This window comes from Poecile atricapillus, chromosome 28 (genome assembly GCF_030490865.1).
Source record: "Poecile atricapillus isolate bPoeAtr1 chromosome 28, bPoeAtr1.hap1, whole genome shotgun sequence".
Classification (NCBI taxonomy): Eukaryota; Metazoa; Chordata; class Aves; order Passeriformes; family Paridae; genus Poecile; species Poecile atricapillus.
The window spans coordinates 1,579,242-1,603,660 of record NC_081276.1 but is presented as its reverse complement, the minus strand read 5'-3'; the positions used below and the strand labels follow the sequence as shown (position 1 = coordinate 1,603,660).

Genomic DNA, 24,419 nt, shown 5'->3' with positions numbered 1-24,419 from the left:
TTCCCTGGATCCCCATGACCCCAAACATTCCCTGGATCTCCCCAAACATTCCCTGGATCCCCCCAAACATTCCCTGAGACCTTTCCCTGGATCCCCGTGACCCCAAACATTCCCTGGATCCCCCCAAACATTCCCTGAGACCATTCCTGGATCCCCATGACCCCAAACATTCCCTGGATCTCCCCAAACATTCCCTGGATCCCCCCAAACATTCCCTGGATCCCCCCAAACATTCCCTGAGACCTTTCCCTGGATCCCCATGACCCCAAACATTCCCTGGATCCTCCCCAGACATTCCCTGGATCCCCCCAAACATTCCCTGGATCCCCCCAAACATTCCCTGAGACCTTTCCCTGGATCCCCATGACCCCAAACATTCCCTGGATCCCCTGAAAGGATCTGCAGCAGCTCCCAGTTCCTCATTTCTTTACCCTTCAGATAAAAAGCTGAACTTTCCAGCTCAGCCCATGCTAAAAATCACCATTTAACCCCTTCATCTCCCGGCCCTCCCTCCATCCCGTGGCTCTCCAGCCGGGAAAATCCATTTGGAGCCGTGGGATGTTGAGTTTTGCCCTTCCCCCTGCCAGGGATGGGAGCTGGATCCCTTCCAGCTGCCATCAGCACCCGGCCAGATCTTTGTCCTTTGCCTCTCCTTAATGCCCTGCCAAGGCCAGCCCTGGGGGGAATGTGAGTTTCATTTATTTACTTATTTATTATCGTTTATTTCTCTTTTTTTTTCTTTCTAATTTACTTATTTATTTACATTTATTTACTCGTTGTTGCCGGGGCTGGGCAGGAAAAGAAGCGTCAGCATTCCAGGGATCCTGAAATTCAGAGCTGGAATCCCGGAGCTGTTTTTAGAAACGTTTTTATTTTTAATGTGTTTTGGGCAGCAGCTTGGCCTGGGCGCTCCTGAGTAGCTCCTGGAGCAGCTCCTGCCCCTCTGTCCAGGACAAACTGCCCAAAGGATCCCAGCAGAGACGGTGGGAAAGTTCTTCCCTGGGAGGGGATGGAATTCCCAGAGCAGCTGTGGCTGCTCCTGGATCCCTGGAGGTTTGGGATCCCTGGAGGTTTGGGATCTCTGGAAGTTTGGGATCCCTGGAGGTTTGGGATGCCTGGAGGTTTGGGATTCCTAAAGGTTTGGGATCTCTGAAGGTTTGGGATCCCTGAAGGTTTGGGATCTCTGAAGGTTTGGGATCCCTGGAGGTTTGGGATCCCTGGAAGTTTGGGATCCCTGGAGGTTTGGGATCCCTGGAAGTTTGGGATCTCTGGAGGTTTGGGATCCCTGGTGGTTTGGGATTCCTGGAGGTTTGGGATATTATATTAATTAATATAATTAATATAGCTAATATAGCTAACATATATATCTATCTAATATATCTCATGTATCTAATTTATCTAATCTCTAACATGAACCTACTCTCTGTCAGTTTGAAGCCATTCCTGGATATCCCATGGATGGACAGGGACACAGGGATGGGATCTGGGTACAGCCCCATGGATGGACAGGGACACAGGGAGAGCACTCCTGCACGGACAGGGACACAGGGACAGGACCCATGGATGGACAGGGACACAGGGATGGGGTCCAGGATATCCCATGGATGGACAGGGACACAGGGATGGGATCCTGCATGGACAGGGACACAGGGATGGGATCCTGCATGGACAGGGACACAGGGACAGGACCCATGGATGGACAGGGACACAGGGACAGGAGTCCTGCATGGACAGGGACACAGGGATGGGATCCAGGATGGACAGGGACAGAAGGACAGGAGTCCTGCACGGACAGGGACACAGGGACAGGACCCATGGATGGACAAGGACACAGGGACAGGAGTCCTGCACGGACAGGGACACAGGGACAGGACCCATGGATGGACAAGGACACAGGGATGGGATCTGGACACACCATGGAAGGACAGGGACACAAGGACAGGACCCATGGATGGACGAGGACACAGGGACAGGAGTCCTGCACGGACAGGGACACAGGGATGGGATCCAGGATGGACAGGGACAGAAGGACAGGACTCCTGCATGGACAGGGACACAGGGACAGCGATCCTGCACGGACAGGGACACAGGGACAGCACTCCATGCACAGACAGGAGACCAGCAGCAGCTGGGAATGATTCCTTGTGCCCAGGGAATGCTCTCCCAGGAGGGTTTTCCACACCACGTGGGCTGGAAGCTCTGGAGCCTCCCCGGCTCCTCCGTGGCCGTGTCCCAAGAGGCAGCACCCGCTGCCAGCGGGATCAGCTCCAGCAGCACGGCTCACCCACACAGGGAGGGAACAAACCCCAGCAGAAATCACCCCAAACCAGGAGCCCCGGGAATATCGGGGGCAGTAAAGGCGCCTGGGCGTGTGGGGAGTAACAGCCGGACTTTTCCATCGGCAGGGAATGAATCCCTGTGAATTCCAGCAGGAAGGAGCCTCAGAGGAGCTGAGGGAGCCCTGAGGAGGAGCTGCTGGAGGAGGGGACACCCCAATAACTGCCCGGGCCTGTGGCCTCCTGCCCTTTACTAACAAATGTCAACAGCTCGGTAAAGTCCTGCCTTCCTTCTTCCCAAAACCAGGATTTGGGGTTTTGGGGGCAGAAACGTCCGGTTTTCCCCCAGTGTGTGTCAAAGATCCACGTGAAAAAGGAGGAATTCGGGTCTCATTCCAAAAAAACCTGGCAGGGAGGATGTGGAGAGCCCGGGAACAGGCTGGGAGGGAAATCCAATATTCCCTGGGAAGGTTTGGGGCTGGAAAGCGCCAGGTGCCTTGGGATTGACGGGGACAGGCTGTTCACGGCAGCTGGGAGCGCTTGGAATGGCGAGGAAGCGCCAGGAGTCTGGATTTGGGGGAGCTCCACAAAGCAGGACGGTGCCTGGGCCTTGCAGCTGCCAAAATTCCCTAAAATTTCCCTGGATTTGGGTGCCGAGTGCGGCCGGGGTTTGAGGAATCCCCCGAGCCCCGGTGCAGCTGGGCTGTTGTGTCATGGAAAACATTCCTGCAGCGCTCCGGTTCCATCCTGATCCCCGAGCTTCTCCGCTCTGCTCGGATATTCCTGGCTCCAAACCCCCGCTGCACGCGGGGCTGCAGCAGCTGCGCCCTCGGGAGCTGCAGAGATTCCCTGGATTCGGGAGCAGGGGGGGTTTGCTGGAATCCTGGGATGAGCAGGATGTGCTTCCAGGATGAGTCAGGGCAGGAAGAGCTGTGCAGAGGGGAAGGAGCTTTGTGTGCTCAGTTCCTGCGTCTGTCTGTCTGTCTGTCCGTCCATGAATCCATGAATCCATGAATCCATCCATGAATCCATCCATGAATCCATGAATCCATTAATCCATCCATGAATCCATGAATCCATTAATCCATCCATGAATCCATGAATCCATGAATCCATCCATGAATCCATCCATGGATCCATCCATGAATCCATGAATCCATCCATGAATCCATCCATGAATCCATGAATCCATCCATGAATCCATCCATGAATCCATGAATCCATCCATCATCCATCCATGAATCCATCCATGAATCCATGAATCCATCCATGAATCCATCCATCCATCCATCCATCCATCCATCCATCCATCCATAAATCCATGAATCTACCCATGAATCCATCCATAAATCCATCTCCATCCATAAATCCATCCCTCCATCCCTGCCCCACGGCCGTGCTGTGAGGAACCCATCAGCCCTACCCCAAAAATGAGCTTTCTGTGCCCGTTTCTGTGCCCATTTCTGTGCCCATTTCTGTGCCCATTTCTGTGTCTGTTTCTGTGCCCGTTTCTGTGCCCATTTCTGTGTCTGTTTCTGTGCCCATCTCTGTGCCCATTTCTGTGCCCATTTCTGTGTCTGTTTCTGTGCCCATTTCTGTGCCCATTTCTGTGCCCATTTCTGTGCCCATCTCTGTGCCCATTTCTGTGTCTGTTTCTGTGCCCATTTCTGTGCCCATCTCTGTGCCCATTTCTGTGTCTGTTTCTGTGCCCATTTCTGTGCCCATCTCTGTGCCCATTTCTGTGTCTGTTTCTGTGCCCATTTCTGTGCCCATCTCTGTGCCCATTTCTGTGTCTGTTTCTGTGCCCATTTCTGTGCCCATCTCTGTGCCCATTTCTGTGCCCATTTCTGTGTCTGTTTCTGTGTCCATTTCTGTGCCCATTTCTGTGCCCATTTCTGTGTCTGTTTCTGTGCCCATTTCTGTGCCCATTTCTGTGCCCGTTTCTGTGCCCATTTCTGTGCCCATTTCTGTGCCCATTTCTGTGTCTGTTTCTGTGCCCATTTCTGTGTCTGTTTCTGTGCCCATTTCTGTGCCCATTTCTGTGTCTGTTTCTGTGCCCATTTCTGTGCCCATTTCTGTGCCCATTTCTGTGCCCATTTCTGTGCCCGTTTCTGTGCCCATTTCTGTGCCCATTTCTGTGCCCGTTTCTGTGCCCCTCCTTGGCCACCTCGTCGTGTCCCAGGTGCACAGCAGACCCCGATCCCCAGGGGAAGGTGCAAACTGGGTGAAACTGGGCTGAAATTCCCGGTTTTTGTGCCAGGGGGATTTTCCAGGATGAGCGGGGAGTGAGAGCCGCCGTCACCTCACGGGGATGGTGGCGACAAACAGGGGACACAACTTTCCCTCTGCTCAGCCAAAGGATGACCCCAGCTTCTCCAAAATTGGGATTTAGAGGATTTAGGGATGTGCAGAGCTCTGGGAGAGGGAATTTCTCCCCTCAGGAAGGTCTGGCTGGGATTTGGGACAGGCAGGAGACGCGTCCAGGATAACGGGAAGAAGGAAATCTCCGCATTTCCCTTTTCCCTGCCCTCACATCCCTCTTTTCCTGTCCCCACCCCGCAGGGAGCAGCCGATCTTCAGCACCAGGGCTCACGTTTTCCAGATCGACCCCGCCACCAAACGCAACTGGATCCCGGCCAGCAAACACGCCCTGACCGTCTCCTACTTCTACGATGCCACGCGCAGCGTCTACAGGATCATCAGCGTGGGGGGAACCAAGGTGGGCAACGCGCCCAGCTGGCACCAGGATGGGCGTTCACATCAAAAAAATGATTTTGTCTCCACAAAAAATGATTTTGTCCCACAAAAAAATGATTTTATCTCCACAAAAAATGATTTTGTCCCCCCCAAAAAATGATTTTGTCCCACAAAAAAATTATTTTATCTCCCAAAAAAATTATTTTGTCCCCCCAAAGAAATTATTTTATCCCCACAAAAAATGATTTTATCCCCTGATCCCCTGATTGATCCCCTGAATCCCTGATGATCCCCTGAGTGATTCCCTAACCCTCTGAGTGATTCCCGGTTCCGCTGAGTGATTCCCTGACTCCCTGATTGATCCCCTGACTCCGAGTGATTCCCTGAATCCCTGATTCCCTGAATCCCTGACTGAATCCCTGACCTCCTGAATTCCTGATTGATTCCCTGAATCCCTGAATCCCTGAATCCCTGAATCCCTGATTGATCCCCTGATCCCCTGATTGATCCCCTGACCCCCTGATTGATTCCCTGACCCCCTGAATCCCTGATTCCCTGAATCTCTGACTGATTCCCAGACCCCCTGATTGATTCCCTGACCCCCTGATTGATCCCCTGACCCCTGAGTGATCCCCTGACCCCCTGATTGATTCCCTGACCCCCTGAATCCCTGATTCCCTGAATCCCTGACTGATTCCCAGACCCCCTGATTGATCCCCTGATCCCCTGATTGATCCCCTGACTCCCTGATTGATCCCCTGACCCCCTGATTGATCCCCTGATTGATCCCCTGACCCCCTGATTGATCCCCTGATGGATCCCCTGACTCCCTGATTGATCCCCTGATCCCCTGATTGATCCCCTGATTGATCCCCTGACTCTCTGATTGATCCCCTGACTCCCTGATTGATCCCCTGATTGATCCCCTGATCCCCTGATTGATCCCCTGATCCCCTGATTGATCCCCTGACTCTCTGATTGATCCCCTGACTCCCTGATTGATCCCCTGATCCCCTGATTGATCCCCTGATTGATCCCCTGATCCCCTGATTGATCCCCTGATTGATCCCCTGACCCCTGACCCCCCTCCTCTCCCCACAGGCCATCATCAACAGCACCATCACCCCCAACATGACCTTCACCAAAACATCCCAGAAATTCGGGCAGTGGGCCGACAGCAGAGCCAACACCGTCTACGGGCTGGGCTTCGCCTCGGAGCAGCACCTGTCACAGGTGAGCACACCTGAGCACACCTGAGCACACCTGAGCACACCTGGGGCAGCTCAGGCTCACCACAAACCCCTCAGGGAACCCAATTAACCCCTGGAACCCAATTAACGCCGCAAAAAGACCCAAAACAGCTTTAAAATTGTGTCACAGAGCGCTCTGAGCATCACCACTCCAGCTGAGGCTGCAGGCCCTGGCTCTGTCCCCCAGATTTAGGGGTTGTTCCCTCTGCTTTGTTGTTTAAGAAGAATTAAAATTAATTTTTTTAAAAAATGAAAGAGTTTTGAGTGGAGCTGCAGGCATCAGCTCTGCTCTCTGCCCGTTCCAGTTCAGCCCCGCAGTGACTTTGCCCTTCCCCTCCAGTTTGCAGAGAAATTCCAGGAGGTGAAGGAAGCAGCTCGTTTGGCCAGGGAGAAATCCCAGGATAAAACAGAGCTGACCAATCCTGCCCTGAGCATCACATCCCACCAGGTAACGCTGGGGAACCCAGGGGGGAGGAAAAGGGGGAAAAAATGGACCTTGTGGTGCTCTCCTCTTGTTCTCACCCCGTTCTCTCCCAGAGCTTTATGGCCAGGAGCTGCTCAGGTGCCCCAGGAGCTGCTCAGGTGCCCCAGGAGCTGCTCAGGTGCCCCAAGAGCTGCTCAGGCACCCCAAGAGCTGCTCAGGTGCCCCAGGAGCTGCTCAGGTGCCCCAGGACCTGCTCAGGTGCCCCAAGAGCTGCTCAGGTGCCCCAAGAGCTGTTCAGGCGCCCCAAGAGCTGCTCAGGTGCCCCAGGAGCTGCTCAGGTACCCCAAAAGCTGCTCAGGTGCCCCAGGAGCTGCTCAGGTACCCCAAGAGCTGCTCAGGTGCCCCAGGAGCTGCTCAGGTGCTCGAGGAGCTGCTCAGGTGCCCCAAAAGCTCAAGTGCCACAGGAATTCAGCACATCAGGAGCTGCTCAGGTACCCCAGGAGCTGCTCAGGTACCCCAAGAGCTGCTCAGGTGCCCCAAGAGCTGCTCAGGCGCCCCAAGAGCTGCTCAGGTGCCCCAGGAGCTGCTCAGGTACCCCAAAAGCTGCTCAGGCGCCCCAGGAGCTGCTCAGGTACCCCAAGAGCTGCTCAGGTGCCCCAGGAGCTGCTCAGGTGCTCGAGGAGCTGCTCAGGTGCCCCAAAAGCTCAAGTGCCACAGGAATTCAGCACATCAGGAGCTGCTCAGGTACCCCAAGAGCTGCTCAGGTGCCCCAGGAGCTGCTCAGGTGCCCCAAGAGCTGCTCAGGTGCCCCAGGAGCTGCTCAGGTGCCCCAGGACCTGTTCAGGTGCCCCAAGAGCTGCTCAGGTGCCCCAGGACCTGCTCAGGTGCCCCAGCTCTGTCCCCTGCACTATGGTGACAGTGACAGGGACAGGGACAGGGAGGAGTGGCACTGCTGGCACTGCACCGACCTCTCTGCCCAGAAGAAAGCTCCCAGAGCCACTCCTGTGGCTGAGGGTCTCTGTCCCCTGTGTCCCCTGTGTCCCCTGTGTCCCCTGTGTCCCCTGTGTCCCCTCTCTCCCCTCTGTCCCCCTGCCAAACCCGCTCTCCCCGAGCTGGGATCCCCCCTGGGCTGACCCCACAGGTCCAGCCTGGCTTTGTGGCCACAAGCCCGGTCCCCACTGGAGGTGACCACCCCTCCTTCACCCCCAGGTTCTTCCCAGCCCCATCATCAGCTCCAATGGGCCGGGAGAGGATAAACTGTTCCGGAGCCAGAGCGCGGACGTGGAGATCAGCACGGAGAAGGAGAGGCTGAAGAAGATGCTCTCGGAGGGGTGAGGCTGCTCCTGACTCCCAAACCCTCTCCTCTGGCAGGATTTGTCATCCCAAATCATCCTGACCCCTTCTGCTCTTTTAATTCTCCCGAGGAAAGCCCCACACCCGCTGCTCAGACCCTCCAGGGGATCCATTTCCCCCTTTTTTCCCAGCGGGAAGTTATTCCAGCTTGGAAATTCTGCTGCTCAGGCAGCGTGGGAAGGAGGATGCTCCGTGCCAGTTATCTCCGGATCAGTGGTTTGTGATAGCAGGGGATGTTCACACTTTTCCAGCTGGCCCGGGGTTGTGTTTGTGTTAAATTCCCCTGGTGATTCCAGCAAAGTCCCTGCTGCTTCCTCTCTTTGTCTCTTCAAAAGCCTTCGGGGCTGGATTCTGCCCTGTGGCTCCTCTCGAGCTCCCAGCTGAACGCTTGGGGTATTTTTAAATCAGAGGCAAAGCGTCCTTTGCTGCCTTCTCCTGAGCCCAGCCTTCAGTCAAGGCAAGCTCTGCTCTAATGTGGTGCAGTGGGAGGCCGAGTTCTTCATCCTCTATATATATAATATATGAAATAATATAAAACCAATAATAATCACTGGGAATGGCACCTCTGTATATATTATATATGATATAAAACCAGTAATAATCACTGGGAATGGCACCTCTGTATATATTATATATGATATAAAACCAATAATAATCACTGGGAATGGGGTTGCTCTGAATCTCTCCTGCTCTGTCCCCCAGCTCCATGAGCGAGGTGCACTGGGAGGCCGAGCTCTTCATCCTCTGTATATATAATATATGAAATAATATAAAACCAATAATAATCACTGGGAATGGAGTGTTCTGAATCTCTCCCATTCTGTCTCAGCTCCGTGAGCGAGGTGCAGTGGGAGGCCGAGCTCTTCATCCTCTGTATATATAATATATGATATAAAACCAGTAATAATCACTGGGAATGGCACCTCTGTATATATTATATATGATATAAAACCAGTAATAATCACTGGGAATGGGGTGTTCTGAGTCTCTCCTGTTCTGTCTCAGCTCCGTGAGCGAGGTGCAGTGGGAGGCCGAGTTCTTCATCCTCTGTATATATTATATATGATATAAAACCAGTAATAATCACTGGGAATGGGGTTGATCTGAATCTCTCCTGTCTGAATTGATCTGAATCCTGTTCTGTCTCAGCTCCGTGAGCGAGGTGCAGTGGGAGGCCGAGCTCTTCATCCTCTGTATATATAATATATGATATAAAACCAGTAATAATCACTGGGAATGGGGTTGATCTGAATCTCTCCTGTCTGAATTGATCTGAATCCCGTTCTGTCTCAGCTCTGTGAGCGAGGTGCAGTGGGAGGCTGAGTTCTTCAGCCTCTATATATATAATATATGATATAAAACCAATAATAATCACTGGGAATGGGGTTGATCTGAATCTCTCCTGTCTGAATTGATCTGAATCCTGTTCTGTCTCAGCTCCGTGAGCGAGGTGCAGTGGGAGGCCGAGCTCTTCATCCTCTGTATATATAATATATGATATAAAACCAGTAATAATCACTGGGAATGGGGTGCTCTGAATCTCTCCTGTTCTGTCTCAGCTCTGTGAGTGAGGTGCAGTGGGAGGCCGAGTTCTTCAGCCTCTGTATATATAATATATGATATAAACCCAATAATAATCACTGGGAATGGGGTGTTCTGAGTCTCTCCTGTTCTGTCTCAGCTCCGTGAGCGAGGTGCAGTGGGAGGCCGAGTTCTTCAGCCTCCAGGACAACAACAACAAGCTGGTGGCCGCTCTGCACGAGGCCAACGCCAACGTGGACCAGTGGAAGAAGCAGCTGCTGGCGTACCAGGAGGAGACGGAATCGCTGCGCCAGCGGGTCAGCCCGGCACCAAACCCCAACCCTTGCTCGCCCTTCATCCCCTTTTCCCATGGAATCCTGAAAATCCTGGGAATGGTGCTGAGGAAATGGGGTGGTGGGGCTGGGGAGCTCCTCAGAGTCCCCACGGGGACAGGGAGGAAAGAGGAGCGCAAAGTCACCGAGTTTCAGCTTCCCTTGGGATTTTTCTGGAAGGAATTCCTGGCTTTCCCAGCGAGGTTGTTTGCTGCAGAAGCAGGAAAGGAGCCCCTGTTCCCTTGGAATAACGGGATCCAGGAGAGCACAGGGTTTCGGGAAGATTTGATCCCAGAAAGGCGTTTTAGGAGAGCTGGGAAGGGCCTGGGAACTCTGGAGCAGGAGGTGTGAGGCTGTTCCGGCTTGGAGGTGGCTCATTTAAGAGCCAGCAGGGATTTAGAGCAATTAACAGCTCAATTAACAGCTCAATTAACAGATGTTTGCACTCGATGGCCGGGTGTGCAGTAAGAGTCCATCCCTCAGGATTCCTGAGGCCTGATTCCAAACATCCATCCCTCAGAATTCCTGGGGCCTGATTCCCAATATCCATCCCTCAGAATTCCCAACATCCATCCCTCAGAATTCCCAACATCCATCCCTCAGGATTCCAACATCCATCCCTCAGGATTCCAACATCCATCCCTCAGAATTCCAACATCCATCCCTCAGAATTCCTGGGGCCTGATTCCCAATATCCATCCCTCAGAATTCCCAACATCCATCCCTCAGGATTCCCAACACCCATCCCTCAGAGTTCCTGGGGCCTGATTTCCAATGTCCATCCCTCAGGATTCCCAACATCCATCCCTCAGAATTCCAACATCCATCCCTCAGGATTCCCTGGGCCTTATTCCCAACATCCATCCCTCAGGATTTCAGCATCCATCCCTCAGGATTCCAACATCCATCCCTCAGAATTCCAACATCCATCCCTCAGAATTCCAACATCCATCCCTCAGAATTCCAACATCCATCCCTCAGGATTCCAACATCCATCCCTCAGAATTCCAACATCCATCCCTCAGGATTTCAACATCCATCCCTCAGGATTTCAACATCCATCCCTCAGAATTCCAACATCCATCCCTCAGGATTCCCAACATCCATCCCTCAGGATTTCAACATCCATCCCTCAGAATTCCAACATCCATCCCTCAGGATTCCAAACATCCATCCCTCAGGATTCCCTGCCAGCTGGGATCTGGGAGAGAGGATTTGGGGAGCCTCAGGTGGAGGACAGCACCAGAGCCGTGTCAGGATCACATTAAAAACAGTAACTCAGCAAAACATTGGAATTATTGTCCCTAAATCTGAGAATTTTGTTGGATTTTGGCCGGCACCGTGATCCTGACAGCTCCAGAGCCGGGATCTGTCCCGTTCCCGGAGCAGCAGGATCAGCTCCTCATCTCTGGAGGAGCCTGCAGAGCTCAGAACAACCCAAAAAGCAAAATCTGCTGCAGCCTTTTAAAAATGAATCCCCTCATGAATAATCCAAGGCGCAGAGCTGAATTTTTCAGGGCTTGGGCAAACCCTTCCAGCTCAGCTGGATTTTGGGAATCTCTGCCCAGAGCTGTAAATGGAGCTGGATTTTCAGGCTGGAGGCCAGTCCAGCACAGAACCCCTGCAGAAAGCACAGACAGAGGGTGCAAACTGAATTTTTTTAGCCACAAAATGTTTCTGGGCGTGATCTGGGCAGAGCAGAAGGAATATTTATTTCCCTCCCAGCCCCAAGTGCTGTGAATCCAGGTGGGTTTGCAGGGAATCCAAGGCAGTGGGGGATGAGGAGCCAGGGAATTCCTGATTCCTGCAGCTCTCAGGTGTTACTTCTCTCTCTCTGCCTCTCCTGGGCTCAGTTCTCTGTGGATCCAACTCTTCTCTAGTTTCCCAGCCTTCTCTGGGCTGAATTCTCTGTGAATACAGTTCTTCTCTAATTCTCCCAGCCTGCTATGGGCTGAATTCTCCGTAGATACAGTTTCTCTAATTCCCCAGCCTGCTATGGGCTGAATTCTCCGTAGATACAGTTTCTCTAATTCCCCAGCCTGCTATGGGCTGAATTCTCCCAGGATCCTCCCTCGTGGGGAGTTCCACTTATCTCAGTTCTCATTATTCGAAGTAAACTCTCGAGCTCGTTAGAATCTTGTTTCTCGTGTTTATTGAAGGATCCTCACAAAAGTTAACAGGTCTCTCCAGGCTGGTTACAAGGTTAATCTTTGCAATTTGGAACATTTCTTTCTTCTGATGGTACAAACAAGGCCTTGTGGCTCACTTCATGTTTGATACACAAAATGGCCCCGAACTACGCAGTTCTTTTATCTTTATACTTATTTTTATCCAATTAACAATAGACACGTATATTATTTTTCTTAATGACCCAAAGACCCATCACCTCTGTGATGCACTGCGGCATTTTCTATCCAATTACTAACTACTACCCAAAAACCTCCAGGAGAAGAACATGAAGAAGAAAGAAGAAGGACAAGAGACAACACCCTAAATCCTCCATCTTGTCTCCTGTTCTCTAAACTACTTTTTCACCCAGTGATTTAAGAAACTTTCTAATCTACACACCTACACTTTTAGCTTTTTCTATCTAACTTTAGCATTTGTTTTCATGTATCACTATGAAAACATGCTCATGAATTTCATATTATATGAAATTCAGTGTTCTCTTGAATCCCAGAACTAAACATTAAAAACAAGGGCACACAGTCTGTATTTCAGACTCCAACATCAGGGAATCTCCCCTTGCAGGTGGCAGAGCTGGAGTCGCAGGGGACGCAGGATTCCTCCAGCGACAACAACAAGGAGGAGCTGAGCCAGACCCTGGAGGAGCTGGAGCTGCTGCTCAAGGCTAAGGATGAGGTGAGGCTGCCAGGAAATCCAGCAGAGCTGTTCCCATCACATTCCCAATCCAGGGGGAAAAGCTGAGGACATGGAAGAGTTGGGAGCTCAAGGCTCAGGAGCTTTGCAGATCCCTCTGAACCTTCCCCTCCCAGGCCTGGAGCTGGGGCAGAGCAGAGGGGAGGGTCTGTGTGGTGAGTTTAGTTTGGTTTTTTGATTTAACTAAAATCTAAGCTACGTTAAACCACATTCTGGAATGGGATTTACCTGGAAACAGGGGCCAGACAAAATTCAGAAATAAAAGTGGATGTGTTTAATGAAAGGCTGCGTTTAAGGGCAGAGGAAACCTCCCCAAGGGGCTGCAGCCAAAACCGCCCATGGAGTGTTCCAGAAAATTCTCAGCTGATTTATAAAATCAGCCTTTAATCCTGATTAACCCCCAGGTTAACCAATCACCAAATTAATTATCGATGGATTAATCACCTCCAAGTGGATGAAGCCCCAGCTTGCTCCCCAAAAATCCACTTTGGGTGAGGTGAGGTGGCCTTGGGTCACAGAGGGGTCGTTTTGTCTGCCCAAAACACCGAGACACAACTCCAGACACAATTCCAGACACAACTCCAGACACAAATCCAGACACAATTCCAGAACTCTGGACACAATTCCAGATGGAGTTTAGAGCTGGGAGCTGATGCAGAGCAGGATTTGGGAAACAGAAAAGGGAAAACCTCAAGGATCCAACAGCAGGACAGGATTTGAAAAGTTCAAAAGGGAAAATCTCAAGGTATCCACAGCAGGACATGATCTGAGAAATGGAAAAGGGAAAATCTCAAGGTACCAACAGTAGCTCAGGATCTGAGAACCAGAGAAGGGAAAATCTCAAGGTATCAACAGCAGTGCAGGATTTGAGAAATGGGAAAGGGAAAATCTCAAGGTATCCACAGTAGGACATGATTTGAGAAATGGAAAAGGGAAAATCTCAAGGTTATCCACAGCAGCTCAGGATCTGAGAACCAGAGGAGGTAAAATCTCAATCCCTGTGTGCCCCAGGAGATCCAGATGCTGAAGAGCCAGAAGTGCGGCCGCTGGGAGGCCGAGGGGGAGCGCGAGGAGACGCTGCAGAAGCTGCAGGTAAAGGTGGCACTTTTGGGACCCCCCAGCTCCCAGATCCATCCCCACTTCTCCCCGGAGCCGTGGAGGGGATGCTGGAGAGCCCCTCTGGAGGCCAGGAGCAGCTCCTCGCTGTCCCCTGCCCTCTGCCACCCTCCCTGTGTCCCTCGGGGTGTGACACGGGGCCAGCAGCTGTCCCGGCCTCACTTTTATTTCCTTGAGCACTTGCAGCAGCCCCTGGTGTGGGATTGTGGCAGAATTTGGGGGTGTCCTGCTCCTCTCCACCCTCAGAGTTCTGGAATTCCCCTTGGGGGTGGCAGGGACACAGCTGGAGCAGCTCTCGGGGGAGATGAAGCCACGTTTATCCCAGAGCTCTGGAGAGCCTCAGGGCTTCCCATGGCAGGAGCAGCTCCAGAGCCTGGGGACATCCAGGGCCAATCCCACCGGGCTGGGAACATCCAGAGTCAATCCCACCAACCTGGGGACATCCAGGGCCAATCCCACCGGGCTGGGGACATCCAGGGCCAATCCCACCAACCTGGGGACATCCAGGGCCAATCCCACCGGGCTGGGGACATCCAGAGCCAATCCCACAGGGCTGGGGACATCCAGAGCCAATCCCACCAACCTGGGGACATCCAGGGCCAATCCCACCAACCTGGGGACATCCAGGGCCAATCCCACCGGGCTGGGGACATCCAGAGCCAATCCCACCAACCTGGGGACATCCAGGGCCAATCCCACCTGGCTGGGAAGGATCCAGAGCCAATCCCACCAACCTGGGGACATCCAGAGCCAATCCCACCGGGCTGGGGACATCCAGAGCCAATCCCACAGGGCTGGGGACATCCAGAGCCAATCCCACCAACCTGGGGACATCCAGAGCCAATCCCACCAACCTGGGGACATCCAGGGCCAATCCCACCGGGCTGGGGACATCCAGGGCCAATCCCACCAACCTGGGGACATCCAGGGCCAATCCCACCAACCTGGGGACATCCAGGGCCAATCCCACCTGGCTGGGAAGGATCCAGAGCCAATCCCATCAACCTGGGGACATCCAGGGCCAATCCCACCAACCTGGGGACATCCAGGGCCAATCCCACCAACCTGGGGACATCCAGAGCAGCTCCAGAGCCAATCCCACCGGGCTGGGGACATCCAGAGTCAATCCCACAGGGCTGGGGACATCCAGGGCCAATCCCACCTGGCTGGGGACATCCAGAGTAGCTCCAGAGCCAATCCCACCAACCTGGGGACATCCAGGCATCCAGAGCCAATCCCACCTGGCTGGGGACATCCAGAGTCAATCCCACCAACCTGGGGACATCCAGGGCCAATCCCACCAACCTGGGGACATCCAGAGCCAATCCCACCGGGCTGGGGACATCCAGGGCCAATCCCACCAACCTGGGGACATCCAGAGCCAATCCCACCTGGCTGGGGACATCCAGGGCCAATCCCACCAACCTGGGGACATCCAGAGCAGCTCCAGAACCAATCCCACTGGGCTGGGAAGGATCCAGAGCCAATCCCACTGGGCTGGGAAGGATCCAGAGCCAATCCCACTGGGCTGGGAAGGATCCAGAACCAATCCCACTGGGCTGGGAAGGATCCAGAGCCAATCCCACTGGGCTGGGAAGGATCCAGAGCCAATCCCACCAACCTGGGGACATCCAGAGCAGCTCCAGAACCAATCCCACCTGGCTGGGGACATCCAGGGCCAATCCCACCAACCTGGGGACATCCAGAGCAGCTCCAGAACCAATCCCACCGGGCTGGGAAGGATCCAGAGCCAATCCCCCCAGGCTGGGGAGGATCCATGAGGGCAGAGCTGCAGTTCCACACCCTCACACCACAGGTTTGGGGCCAGAGCTCCCAGACGGTGCCTCAGGACAGGGGACATCCCTGAGGGAAGGAGCTCTGGGGACACTGGGTGGCCCTGGGCTGGCTGGCTGGGGACACGAGGGGCTCTGAGCACTCTGCCTGTCCCTGCAGGAGCTGGAGGCCCGGAACGCGGAGCTGGAGCAGCGCCTTCACCTGGCTGAGCAGACCCTGGCAGAGAGCCTGGCCGAGAGGGAGAAGATCCACAGCGAGGTCACCAAGGTGGCTGAGATCATGGATGTGAAGATCTTCGAGCTCAGCGAGCTCAGGCAGGGGCTGGCCAAGCTGGTGGAGAGCAACTGAGCAGCTCCAGAGGTGGAGGAGCCCCCTGGAGCAGGGGCAGCCCCAGCTGGGCCCGGGCACCGAGAGCTCCTGTGGGCACGGAGCGGCCTCAGCGCCCGGCCGGGCAGGATTTGCCACCCCACCAGCAGCTGCCTGCACAGAGTGGACACCAGAGCAGCCACTCGCTGCCCAGCCAGCCCCCAGAGCAGGGCACAGAGGACTGGAGCTCCTGAACTCTCTCCAGGGAGCACACAAATCCTCTGCAGGGAGCACCTGAATCCAAAAATCCTCTCCAGAGAGCACCTGAACCCCCAAATCCTCGCCAGGGAGCACCTGGACCCCCAAATCCTCTCCAGGGAGCACCCAAATCCTCTCCAGAGAGCACCTGAACCCCCAAATCCTCTCTAGAGAGCACCCAAATCCTCTCCAGGGAGCACCCAAATCCTCTCCAGGGAGCACCTGGACCCCCAAATCCTCTCCAGAGAGCACCTGAACCCCCAAATCCTCTCCAGGGAGCACCTGAATCCAAAAATACTCTCCAGGGAGCACCCAAATTCTCTCCAGGGAGCCCCTGAAGTTCCTAAATCCTCTCTAGAGAGCACCAGAACCCCCAAATCCTCTGCAGGGAGCACCTGAAGTCCCCAAATCCTCTCCAGGGAGAACCTGAACCCCCAAATCCTCTCCAGGGAGCACCTGAATCCAAAAATCCTCTCCAGGGAGCACCCAAATCTTCTCCATGGAGCACCTGAACCCCCAAATCCTCTCCAGGGAGCACCCAAATCTTCTCCATGGAGCACCTGAACCCCCAAATCCTCTCCAGGGAACACCTGAACCCCCAAATTCTCTGCAGGGAGCACCTGAACCCCCAAATCCTCTGCAGGGAGCATCTGAATCCAAAAATCCTCTCCAGGGAGCACCTGAATCCAAAAATCCTCTCCAGGGAGCACCTGAACCCCCAAATCCTCTGCAGGGAGCACCTGAACCCCCAAATCCTCTGCAGGGAGCACCCAAATCCTCTCCAGGGAGCACCTGAATACAAAAATCCTCTCCAGGGAGCACCTGAACCCCCAAATCCTCTCCAGGGAGCACCTGAACCCCCAAATCCTCTCTAGAGAGCACCTGAACCCCCAAATCCTCTCCAGGGAGCACCTGAACCCCCAAATTCTCTCCAGAGAGCACCCAAATCCTCTCCAGGGAGCACCTGAACCCCCAAATCCACTCCAGGGAGCACCTGAATCCAAAAATACTCTCCAGGGAGCACCCAAATCCCCTCTAGAGAGCACCTGCAGCCCCCAAATTCTCTCCAGGGAGCACCTGAACACCCAAATCCTCTCCAGGGAGAACCTGAACCCCCAAATCCTCTCCAGGGAGCACCTGAACCCCTAAATCCTCTGCAGGGAGCACCTGAATCCAAAAATACTCTCCAGGGAGCACCCAAATCCTCTCCAGGGAGCACCCAAATCTTCTCCATGGAGCACCTGAACCCCCAGCAGGGGAGCCCCTGCAGTCGCAGCCAGCGCTCTCTGGCTCTCCACGGCCGTGGCACAGCCCAGATGTTCCAGCTGTGCCCTTCCAGCTCCCCACTGCCCCCAGGTTTTTACATTTCCTGTGGGGAAAGGGCCCAGCAGCCTCAGTCTGGGTTCATTTCTTTTTCTCTGTAGTTTTATTTTTTAGGAAATCACTTTTACAGATCAGCCACCTGGGGAGGGAGGGAGGGAAGGAGGAGAAATTCCTGCTTTTCCCCCGATCCTGGGCACTGCCAGGAGCATCCCAAGGTGACCCCGAGTCCTTCCCACTGCTCCTCCAGAGGCAAAACTGCAGGAAAAGCCTGGGAGAGTGGAACAGAGAGGGTGAAAACTTCGGGGCAGGTGAATTTGGGAAGTGGGACATCCCTCAGGGCACAGCCTGGGCTGGCATCACTCCTGGCCTCCGAGGGCTGTGGATAATTGGAATTAAATGGAGCAAATCCCAGGTGCTCTTGGGGTTTTTTTTTTGGGGCTTTTTTTTTTTTAATTTTAATATTTTTTTTCCTTTTTTATTTTGAGAAGCAGCCCCCGGGGATGTCCTGCTCTGTGTGACGGGGACAGGTCCCAGCTGGATTCAAGGAGAGCAGGAGGAGTTGGGAATGGTGGGATCGGTGCCCTGAGAGGCCTGGGGGGGTGGGGAGTTATCCCAGGAATTCAGGGATTATCCCAGGAATTCAGGGATTATCCCAGGAATTCAGGGATTATCCCAGGAATTCAGGGGTTATCCCAGAAATTCAGGGGTTATCCCAGAAATTCAGGGGTTATCCCAGAAATCTGGGAGTTATCCCAGAAATTTGGGTGTTGCACCTAAAATATGGGAATTAAACCAGAAATCTGGGAGTTATCCCTAAAATCCGGGACTTAAAGCAGAAGTTTGGGGGTTATCCCAGAAATTCGGGAGTTGTCCCAGGAATCTGCGAGTTATCCCAGAAATTTGTGAGTTATCCCAGAAATTTGTGAGATATCCCAGAAATTTGGGGGTTATCCCAGAAATTTGGGGGTTATCCCAGAAATTTGGGAGTTCTCTTAGGTGCTGTCCAGCCTTTGGGATTGAGCCTGAGGGAGGTTCATGGAAATCTGGAATTGTGGAAATCTGGGATTGTGGAAATGGTGGAAATCTGGGATTGTGGAAATGGTGGAAATCTGGGATTGTGGAAATGGTGGAAATCTGGAATTGTGGAAATCCAGAATTGTGGAAATCCAGAATTGTGGAAATGGTGGAAATCCAGAATTGTGGAAATGGTGGAAATCCAGAATTGTGGAAATGGTGGAAATCTGGAATTGTGGAAATGGTGGAAATCCAGAATTGTGGAAATGGTGGAAATCCAGAATTGTGGAAATGGTGGAAATCTGGAATTGTGGAAATGGTGGAAATCCAGAATTGTGGAAATGGTGGAAATCCAGAATTGTGGAAATGGTGGAAATCTGGAATTGTGGAAATGGTGGGAATCCAGAATTGTGGAAATGGTGGAAATCTGGAATTGTGGAAATGGTGGAAATCCAGAATTGTGTCCCTCTCCTGTGCCACTCCCAGAGCCCCTGGGCTGGGAGTGCTGTAGCTGCTCCCTCCCAGGAGCAGGGATGGATTTGGGTGGATTTGGGTGGATTTGGATGGATTTGGGGGTGTTTTTTTGTTCTTTTTTGCCGCTCTAAACCCAGCAAAAGCAGCAGAAATCCTGGGAATTTCTGGGAATGTTCCCTCTGGCTCAGCTGGTGGCCACAGAGGATCCCACAGCAGGTCTGGCTCCTCGGGAATCTGCCGGTGGCTCCGTGCTGGGTCCTGCCCTTCCCATTCCCAGGGAAATCCAGGAATTCCCAGACCTGCAGAGCTCTTCCCCTCCGGGTTTGGGCTTTTTTCCCCCCTCAATTTTTACTTTATTTTCATTTTTCTGTTGCATGAAGTGTTCTCACGACTGTCTGGGGCTGGAGCTGCCACAGAAACTTTTTGTTCCAGGGTATTTAAGAAGAAAAGGAAGGAAGTGGAGTGGGGGGACACAAAAATTTTTGGGGATTTGTTTCCCACCCCACACCAGTGTTGGATATTTTCTCCCTCCTCCTGAAATAGAGATCAGCTCCCAGCAAGGTGTGTTTGGTTTGCATCTCTGTCACTGGGGGTGGGAAAAAATGGATTTTCCATGGATTTTCCACCACGGTGGAGCTGGGAATGGATCCTGAAATCCTGGCAGCAGAATTGCAGCCTTGCCTGTCTCCCTGTGGGTGCCACGCCTGGCTGAGTCAGCTTTCCCCAGCTCCTGATCAAGCTGCTGCACATCCCAGCAGGATTCCCAGCCAGGGAAACACTCCCAGAGCTCCCCCAGCTCCAGGGAATTCCGTGCTGCTGGCCCCAGAACCTGCCCAGCTGCACAAAATCTGATTTTCTGCTGGTTCCTCCCATGTTTGGTGTCCTCAGAGCAGCCCCTGAGGGCTCCAGCTCAGCCTGCAGCAGAGAACTGACCCTCCAAGGGGATGAGAGTTGTGAAAAAGAGGGAAAAGAGGGGTAAAAATGGTGTGAGGAGGTCTAAAAGTCACGGGAGGAGGTTTAAAAATCATGGGAGGAGGTTTAAAATCATGGGAGGAGGTTTAAAATCATGGGAGGAGGTCTGAAGTCATGGGAGAAGATCTAAAATCATGGGAGGAAGTGTAAAAATCATGTGAGAGAGTTTAAAAATCATGTGAGAAGGCTTAAAAATCATGTGAGGAGGTTTAAAAATCATGTGAGACGGTTTAAAAATCATGGGAGGTTTAAAATCGTGCAAGGAGGTCTAAAAGTCATGTGAGGAGGTCTAAAAACTGTGACAGAAGGTTTAAAAATGATGCAAGGAGGTCTAAAGTCATGTGAGAAGGTCCAAAAATCGTGTGAGGAGGTTTAAAATCATGTGAGGAGGTTTAAAAATCATGTGAGGAGGTTTAAAAATCATGAGAGGAGGTCCAAAATCATGTGAGGAGGTCTAAAAACTGTGGCAGAAGGTTTTAAAATGATGCAATGAAGTCTAAAAATCATGTGGGAAGGTATAAAAATCACCTGAGGAGGTTTAAAAATCACCTGAGGAGGTTTAAAAATCATGTGAGGAGATCTAAACACGGCATCAGGAGGTTTAAAAATGATGCAGGGAGATCTAAAGTCATGTGAGAAGGTCCAAAATTCATGTGAGGAGGTTTAAAAATCATGTGAGGAGGTTTAAAAATCAGGTGGGGAGGTCCAAAATCATGTGAGGAGGTCTAAAAACTGTGGCAGAAGGTTTTAAAATGATGCAATGAAGTCTAAAAATCATGTGGGAAGGTATAAAAATCACCTGAGGCGGTTTAAAAATCATGTGAGGAGGTTTAAAAATCATGTGAGGAGATCTAAACACAGCATCAGGAGGTTTAAAAATGATGCAGGGAGATCTAAAGTCATGTGAGGAGATCCAAAAATCAGGTGAGGAGGTTTAAAAATCAGGTGAGGAGGTCTATAGTCATGGAAGGAGGTTTAAAAAATCATGTGAGAAGGTCCAAAAATCAGGTGAGAGGGTTTAAAAGTCATGTGAGGAGGTTTAAAATCATGTGAGAAGGTTTAAAAATCAAGTGAGGAGGTTTAAAATCATGGGAGGATGTCTGAAGTCATGAGGAAAGGTCTGAAAATCATGTGAGGAGGTTTAAAAATCATGTGAGGAGGTTTAAAAATCCCGTGAGGAGGTCTAAAAACAGTGTCAGAAGGTTTTAAAATGATGCAATGAGGTCTAAAAATCATGTGGGAAGGTAAAAAAATCACGTGAGGCGGTTTAAAAATCATGTGAGGAGATCTAAACACGGCATCAGGAGGTTTAAAAATGATGCAGGAAGGTCTAAAGTCATGTGAGGAGGTTTAAAAATCATGTGAGGAGGTTAAAAAATCATGTGAGAAGGTCCAAAAATCATGTGAGGAGATCTAAACACGGCATCAGGAGGTTTAAAAATTATGCTGGAAGGTCTAAAGTCATGTGAGGAGGTTTAAAATCATGTGAGGAGGTTTAAAAATCGTGTGAGGAAGTTTAAAAATCGTGTGGGGAAGTTTAAAAATCATGTGGGGAGGTTTAAAAATCATGTGGGGAGGTTTAAAAATCAGGTGAGGAGGTTTAAAAATCACGTGGGGAGGTTTAAAAATCGTGTGAGGAGGTTCAAAAATCACGTGAGGAAGTTTAAAAATCATGTGAGGAAGTTTAAAAATCGTGTGGGGAAGTTTAAAAATCATGTGGGGAGGTCCAAAATCACATGAGGAGACCTAAACACCACATCAGGAGGTTAAAAAATGACACAGAGAGATCCGAAATCGTTCAGATCCTTCCGTGAGACACAAAATGAGGAATCTGCAGCTGATCCCAACCCGTGGAGTGAGGGATCCCCAGGGATCCACTGGGATCCTGCAGGAGGATCCTGCCTCTCCCAGCAGGTTCTGGCTGTTCCTGTCTCTGCCTCTCTTCAATTCAGGGCTCATTTAAGGTTTTTCCTGAGTTCTGGAATTATTTTTTGAGGGATTTTCCCCAGTTTTGGCCCAGTTTGGGGCTGTCCCTGAGCTGCTGGCAGCCCTGGCCGTGCCCCTTTTCCCTCAGAGCCCACATTCCTTCAATTCCCTCCACATTTTCTGTGTCCCAGGGGTGCTGGAGCTGCTCTTTTCCCTGCCAGAATATTCTGGAAATGTTTTTTTAATCAGTATTTAGGAAATAAAGGCAAGGCCTTTCTCTGGGCCTGTGAGGGATGGGTGTGGGAGGCCCCTCCCCTGAGGCCTTCCCTCCTTCCACACAATAAAATCCCATTTTTCACCAGCAATTCCCACAAATCCCACCTCAACCAAGAGAAAACCTCACTGGAAATGTTCCAACAGCACCAATTCCTGCCAGGAATTGGATTTGAACCAATTTCCAGCTGTTTTCAAAGGATTTTGGAAGTCTCAAAGCAGCGGCGCCACCACATCCTCACTGTGCCTTCTGCAGCCCTCACCAGGATTTATTTCCTAATTTTTTGTGCTTCCAGAGGTGGAAATGTTGTGTTCCAAAGGTGGAAAAGCTGAATTTTTGTGTGTGCCAGCATTAATTCCTGTCAGCAGCTCCATCCTGGCTGAGGAAGACGAGCGCAGGGGCCTGCAGAGGCCTGGTGCTTTTGGCAAATTAAATTGAATTATTCAAACCCAGGCAGAAAATTAATAAAGGGGGAAATGATCAGCAGAGAGGAGTGGGATGAAAAAGTCTCAGAGATTCTCCCTGTGAGCAGAAAAATGGGAAAATTCCCATTTTCTGTGGCCTGGCCCAGCCTAAAAAATGGGAATTTTAGTGGGAATGGGAATGGGAAATGCCAGCAGAGGCAAATCCAGCCCGGCTTTGATTCCTCCTCCTCCTCCACACAGACAGAATTACCCTTCCCAAAGCCTGGACTTTAATTACCAGCATTTCTGAGGTTTCTGTGGAGCTGGGAGGAGAAAAGGCCACGCTGGATAATCTGGGAGCGATTTTAAACAAGAGCCAAAAGTCCTTTCCCTTCCCCAGAAAGCCCCGTGGCGTTGTTAAAAACCATTCTATTTATTTATTTTTTTTATTTAATCTATTTATTTATTTATTATTTATTTTTTTATTTATTTATTTTATTTAATTTATTTATTTATTATTTATTTTATTTATTTATTTATTTATTGTTAAAAATAATTTTATTTACCAGCCTGCCTTTGACACCTGGATTTTCATCCATTTTTATCAATTTTTATCTTTTTTTTTTTTTTTTTTATTTTTAAGAACGAGCTCTTGATGGAGGCAAAGCTCCCGGGGGCAATTCCTAATTAAACGATGGCGTTAATGAAAGAAGAGGTGACCTGACCCTGCTGAGCTCCTGCATCTGGGCTTGCAGGGATCAGCTGATCCTTTCCTCAGAGGAGAGGGTTATTTTTAGTGCAGAAATGTTCTGTTTACACTCAGCAGCGCAAGCCGTGCGTGTGACACCCCCCAGGCCATTCCCAGGACACGGAATTTGGGCTGGGAGGTGGAACAAAAATGGGTTTTTCCCCCCAAAAAAAGCCTCCCCCAGCAGGGATCCCTGTGGCCTCTGGCAGAGGGATTTATGGTTGTGATTTGTAATTGTGTGATTATTGTAATTTGTGATTATTGGGGGGGTTGTTGGTGGGTTTCTCCTCGTCTCCAGCTCGCTCAGGTTGCTTTTCCCAAAATCCAGGAGCTGGGAATTGCTGGGAATGAGGCGAGGGAGCGATCCCAGAGCGGGGAGATCGGGGGGACGGTGCCCAGAGCCCCTCGGCAGCGCTGACAGGGGCAGGGGCTCGGGGGGCTCAGGGGGTTCAGGGGGCTTGGGGGGCTCAGGGGGTTTGGGAGTTCAGGAGTTCAAGGGGTTCAGGGGGCTCGAGGGGCTCAGGGGGTTTGGGAGTTCAGGAGTTCAAGGGGTTCAGGGGGCTCGGGGGGCTCAGGGGGCTCCAGGGGTTCAGGGGGTTCAGGGGGGCTCCAGGGGCTTGGGGGGTTCAGGGGGTTCGGGGCGCTCAGGGGGTTGGGGGGGGCTCAGGGGGGTTCAGGGGGCTCGGGGGGTTCAGGAGTTCAAGGGGCTCAGGGGGCTCAGGGGGTTCAGGGGGGTTCAGGGGACTCGGGGGGTTCAGGGGGTTTGGGGGCTCGGGGGGTTCAGGGGGGCTCAGGGTTGCTCAGGGGGCTCAGGGGGAACAAACTCGTCCTGCAGGGAACAGCGGGGTGGGGTGGGCAGAGCTGGTGTCACCTCTGTCCCTGTGGCACTGTCCCTGTCCCCACGGCACTGTCCCTGTCCCCATGGCACCATCAGAATCCCCATGGCACCATCAGAATCCCCATGGGACCCTCCCTGTCCCCATGGCACCGTCCCTGTCCCCACAGCATCCCTGCTGACCCCCCGGCAGCCTCTTCGTCCCCATGTCCCCATCCCTGTCCCCCTGTCCCCATCCCTGT

The 24,419-nt window shown here is 52.1% G+C and overlaps 1 protein-coding gene across 4 annotated transcripts; it reads left to right on the top strand.

Moving 5' to 3' along the window:
• The first annotated feature begins 394 nt into the window (after positions 1-394).
• HOMER3 (homer scaffold protein 3) lies at positions 395-17,239 on the top strand. 4 transcript variants are annotated; one of them, XM_058858979.1, is made up of 10 exons: positions 395-687; positions 4,839-4,995; positions 6,075-6,206; positions 6,564-6,671; positions 7,857-7,978; positions 9,560-9,572; positions 9,695-9,838; positions 12,605-12,715; positions 13,745-13,825; positions 15,803-17,239. In XM_058858979.1, exons 1-10 carry the CDS (start codon positions 590-592, stop codon positions 15,989-15,991), a joined length of 1,155 nt encoding a protein of 384 aa, XP_058714962.1. In that variant the 5' UTR covers positions 395-589; the 3' UTR covers positions 15,992-17,239. The 4 variants fall into 4 exon arrangements, with proteins under 4 accessions (XP_058714962.1, XP_058714961.1, XP_058714964.1 ...); XM_058858981.1 differs by lacking the exon at positions 9,560-9,572 and adding an exon at positions 2,433-2,550 and having other exon boundaries at positions 669-687; positions 9,682-9,838; XM_058858978.1 differs by lacking the exon at positions 9,560-9,572 and having other exon boundaries at positions 406-687; positions 9,682-9,838.
• Positions 17,240-24,419: the final 7,180 nt, after the last annotated feature.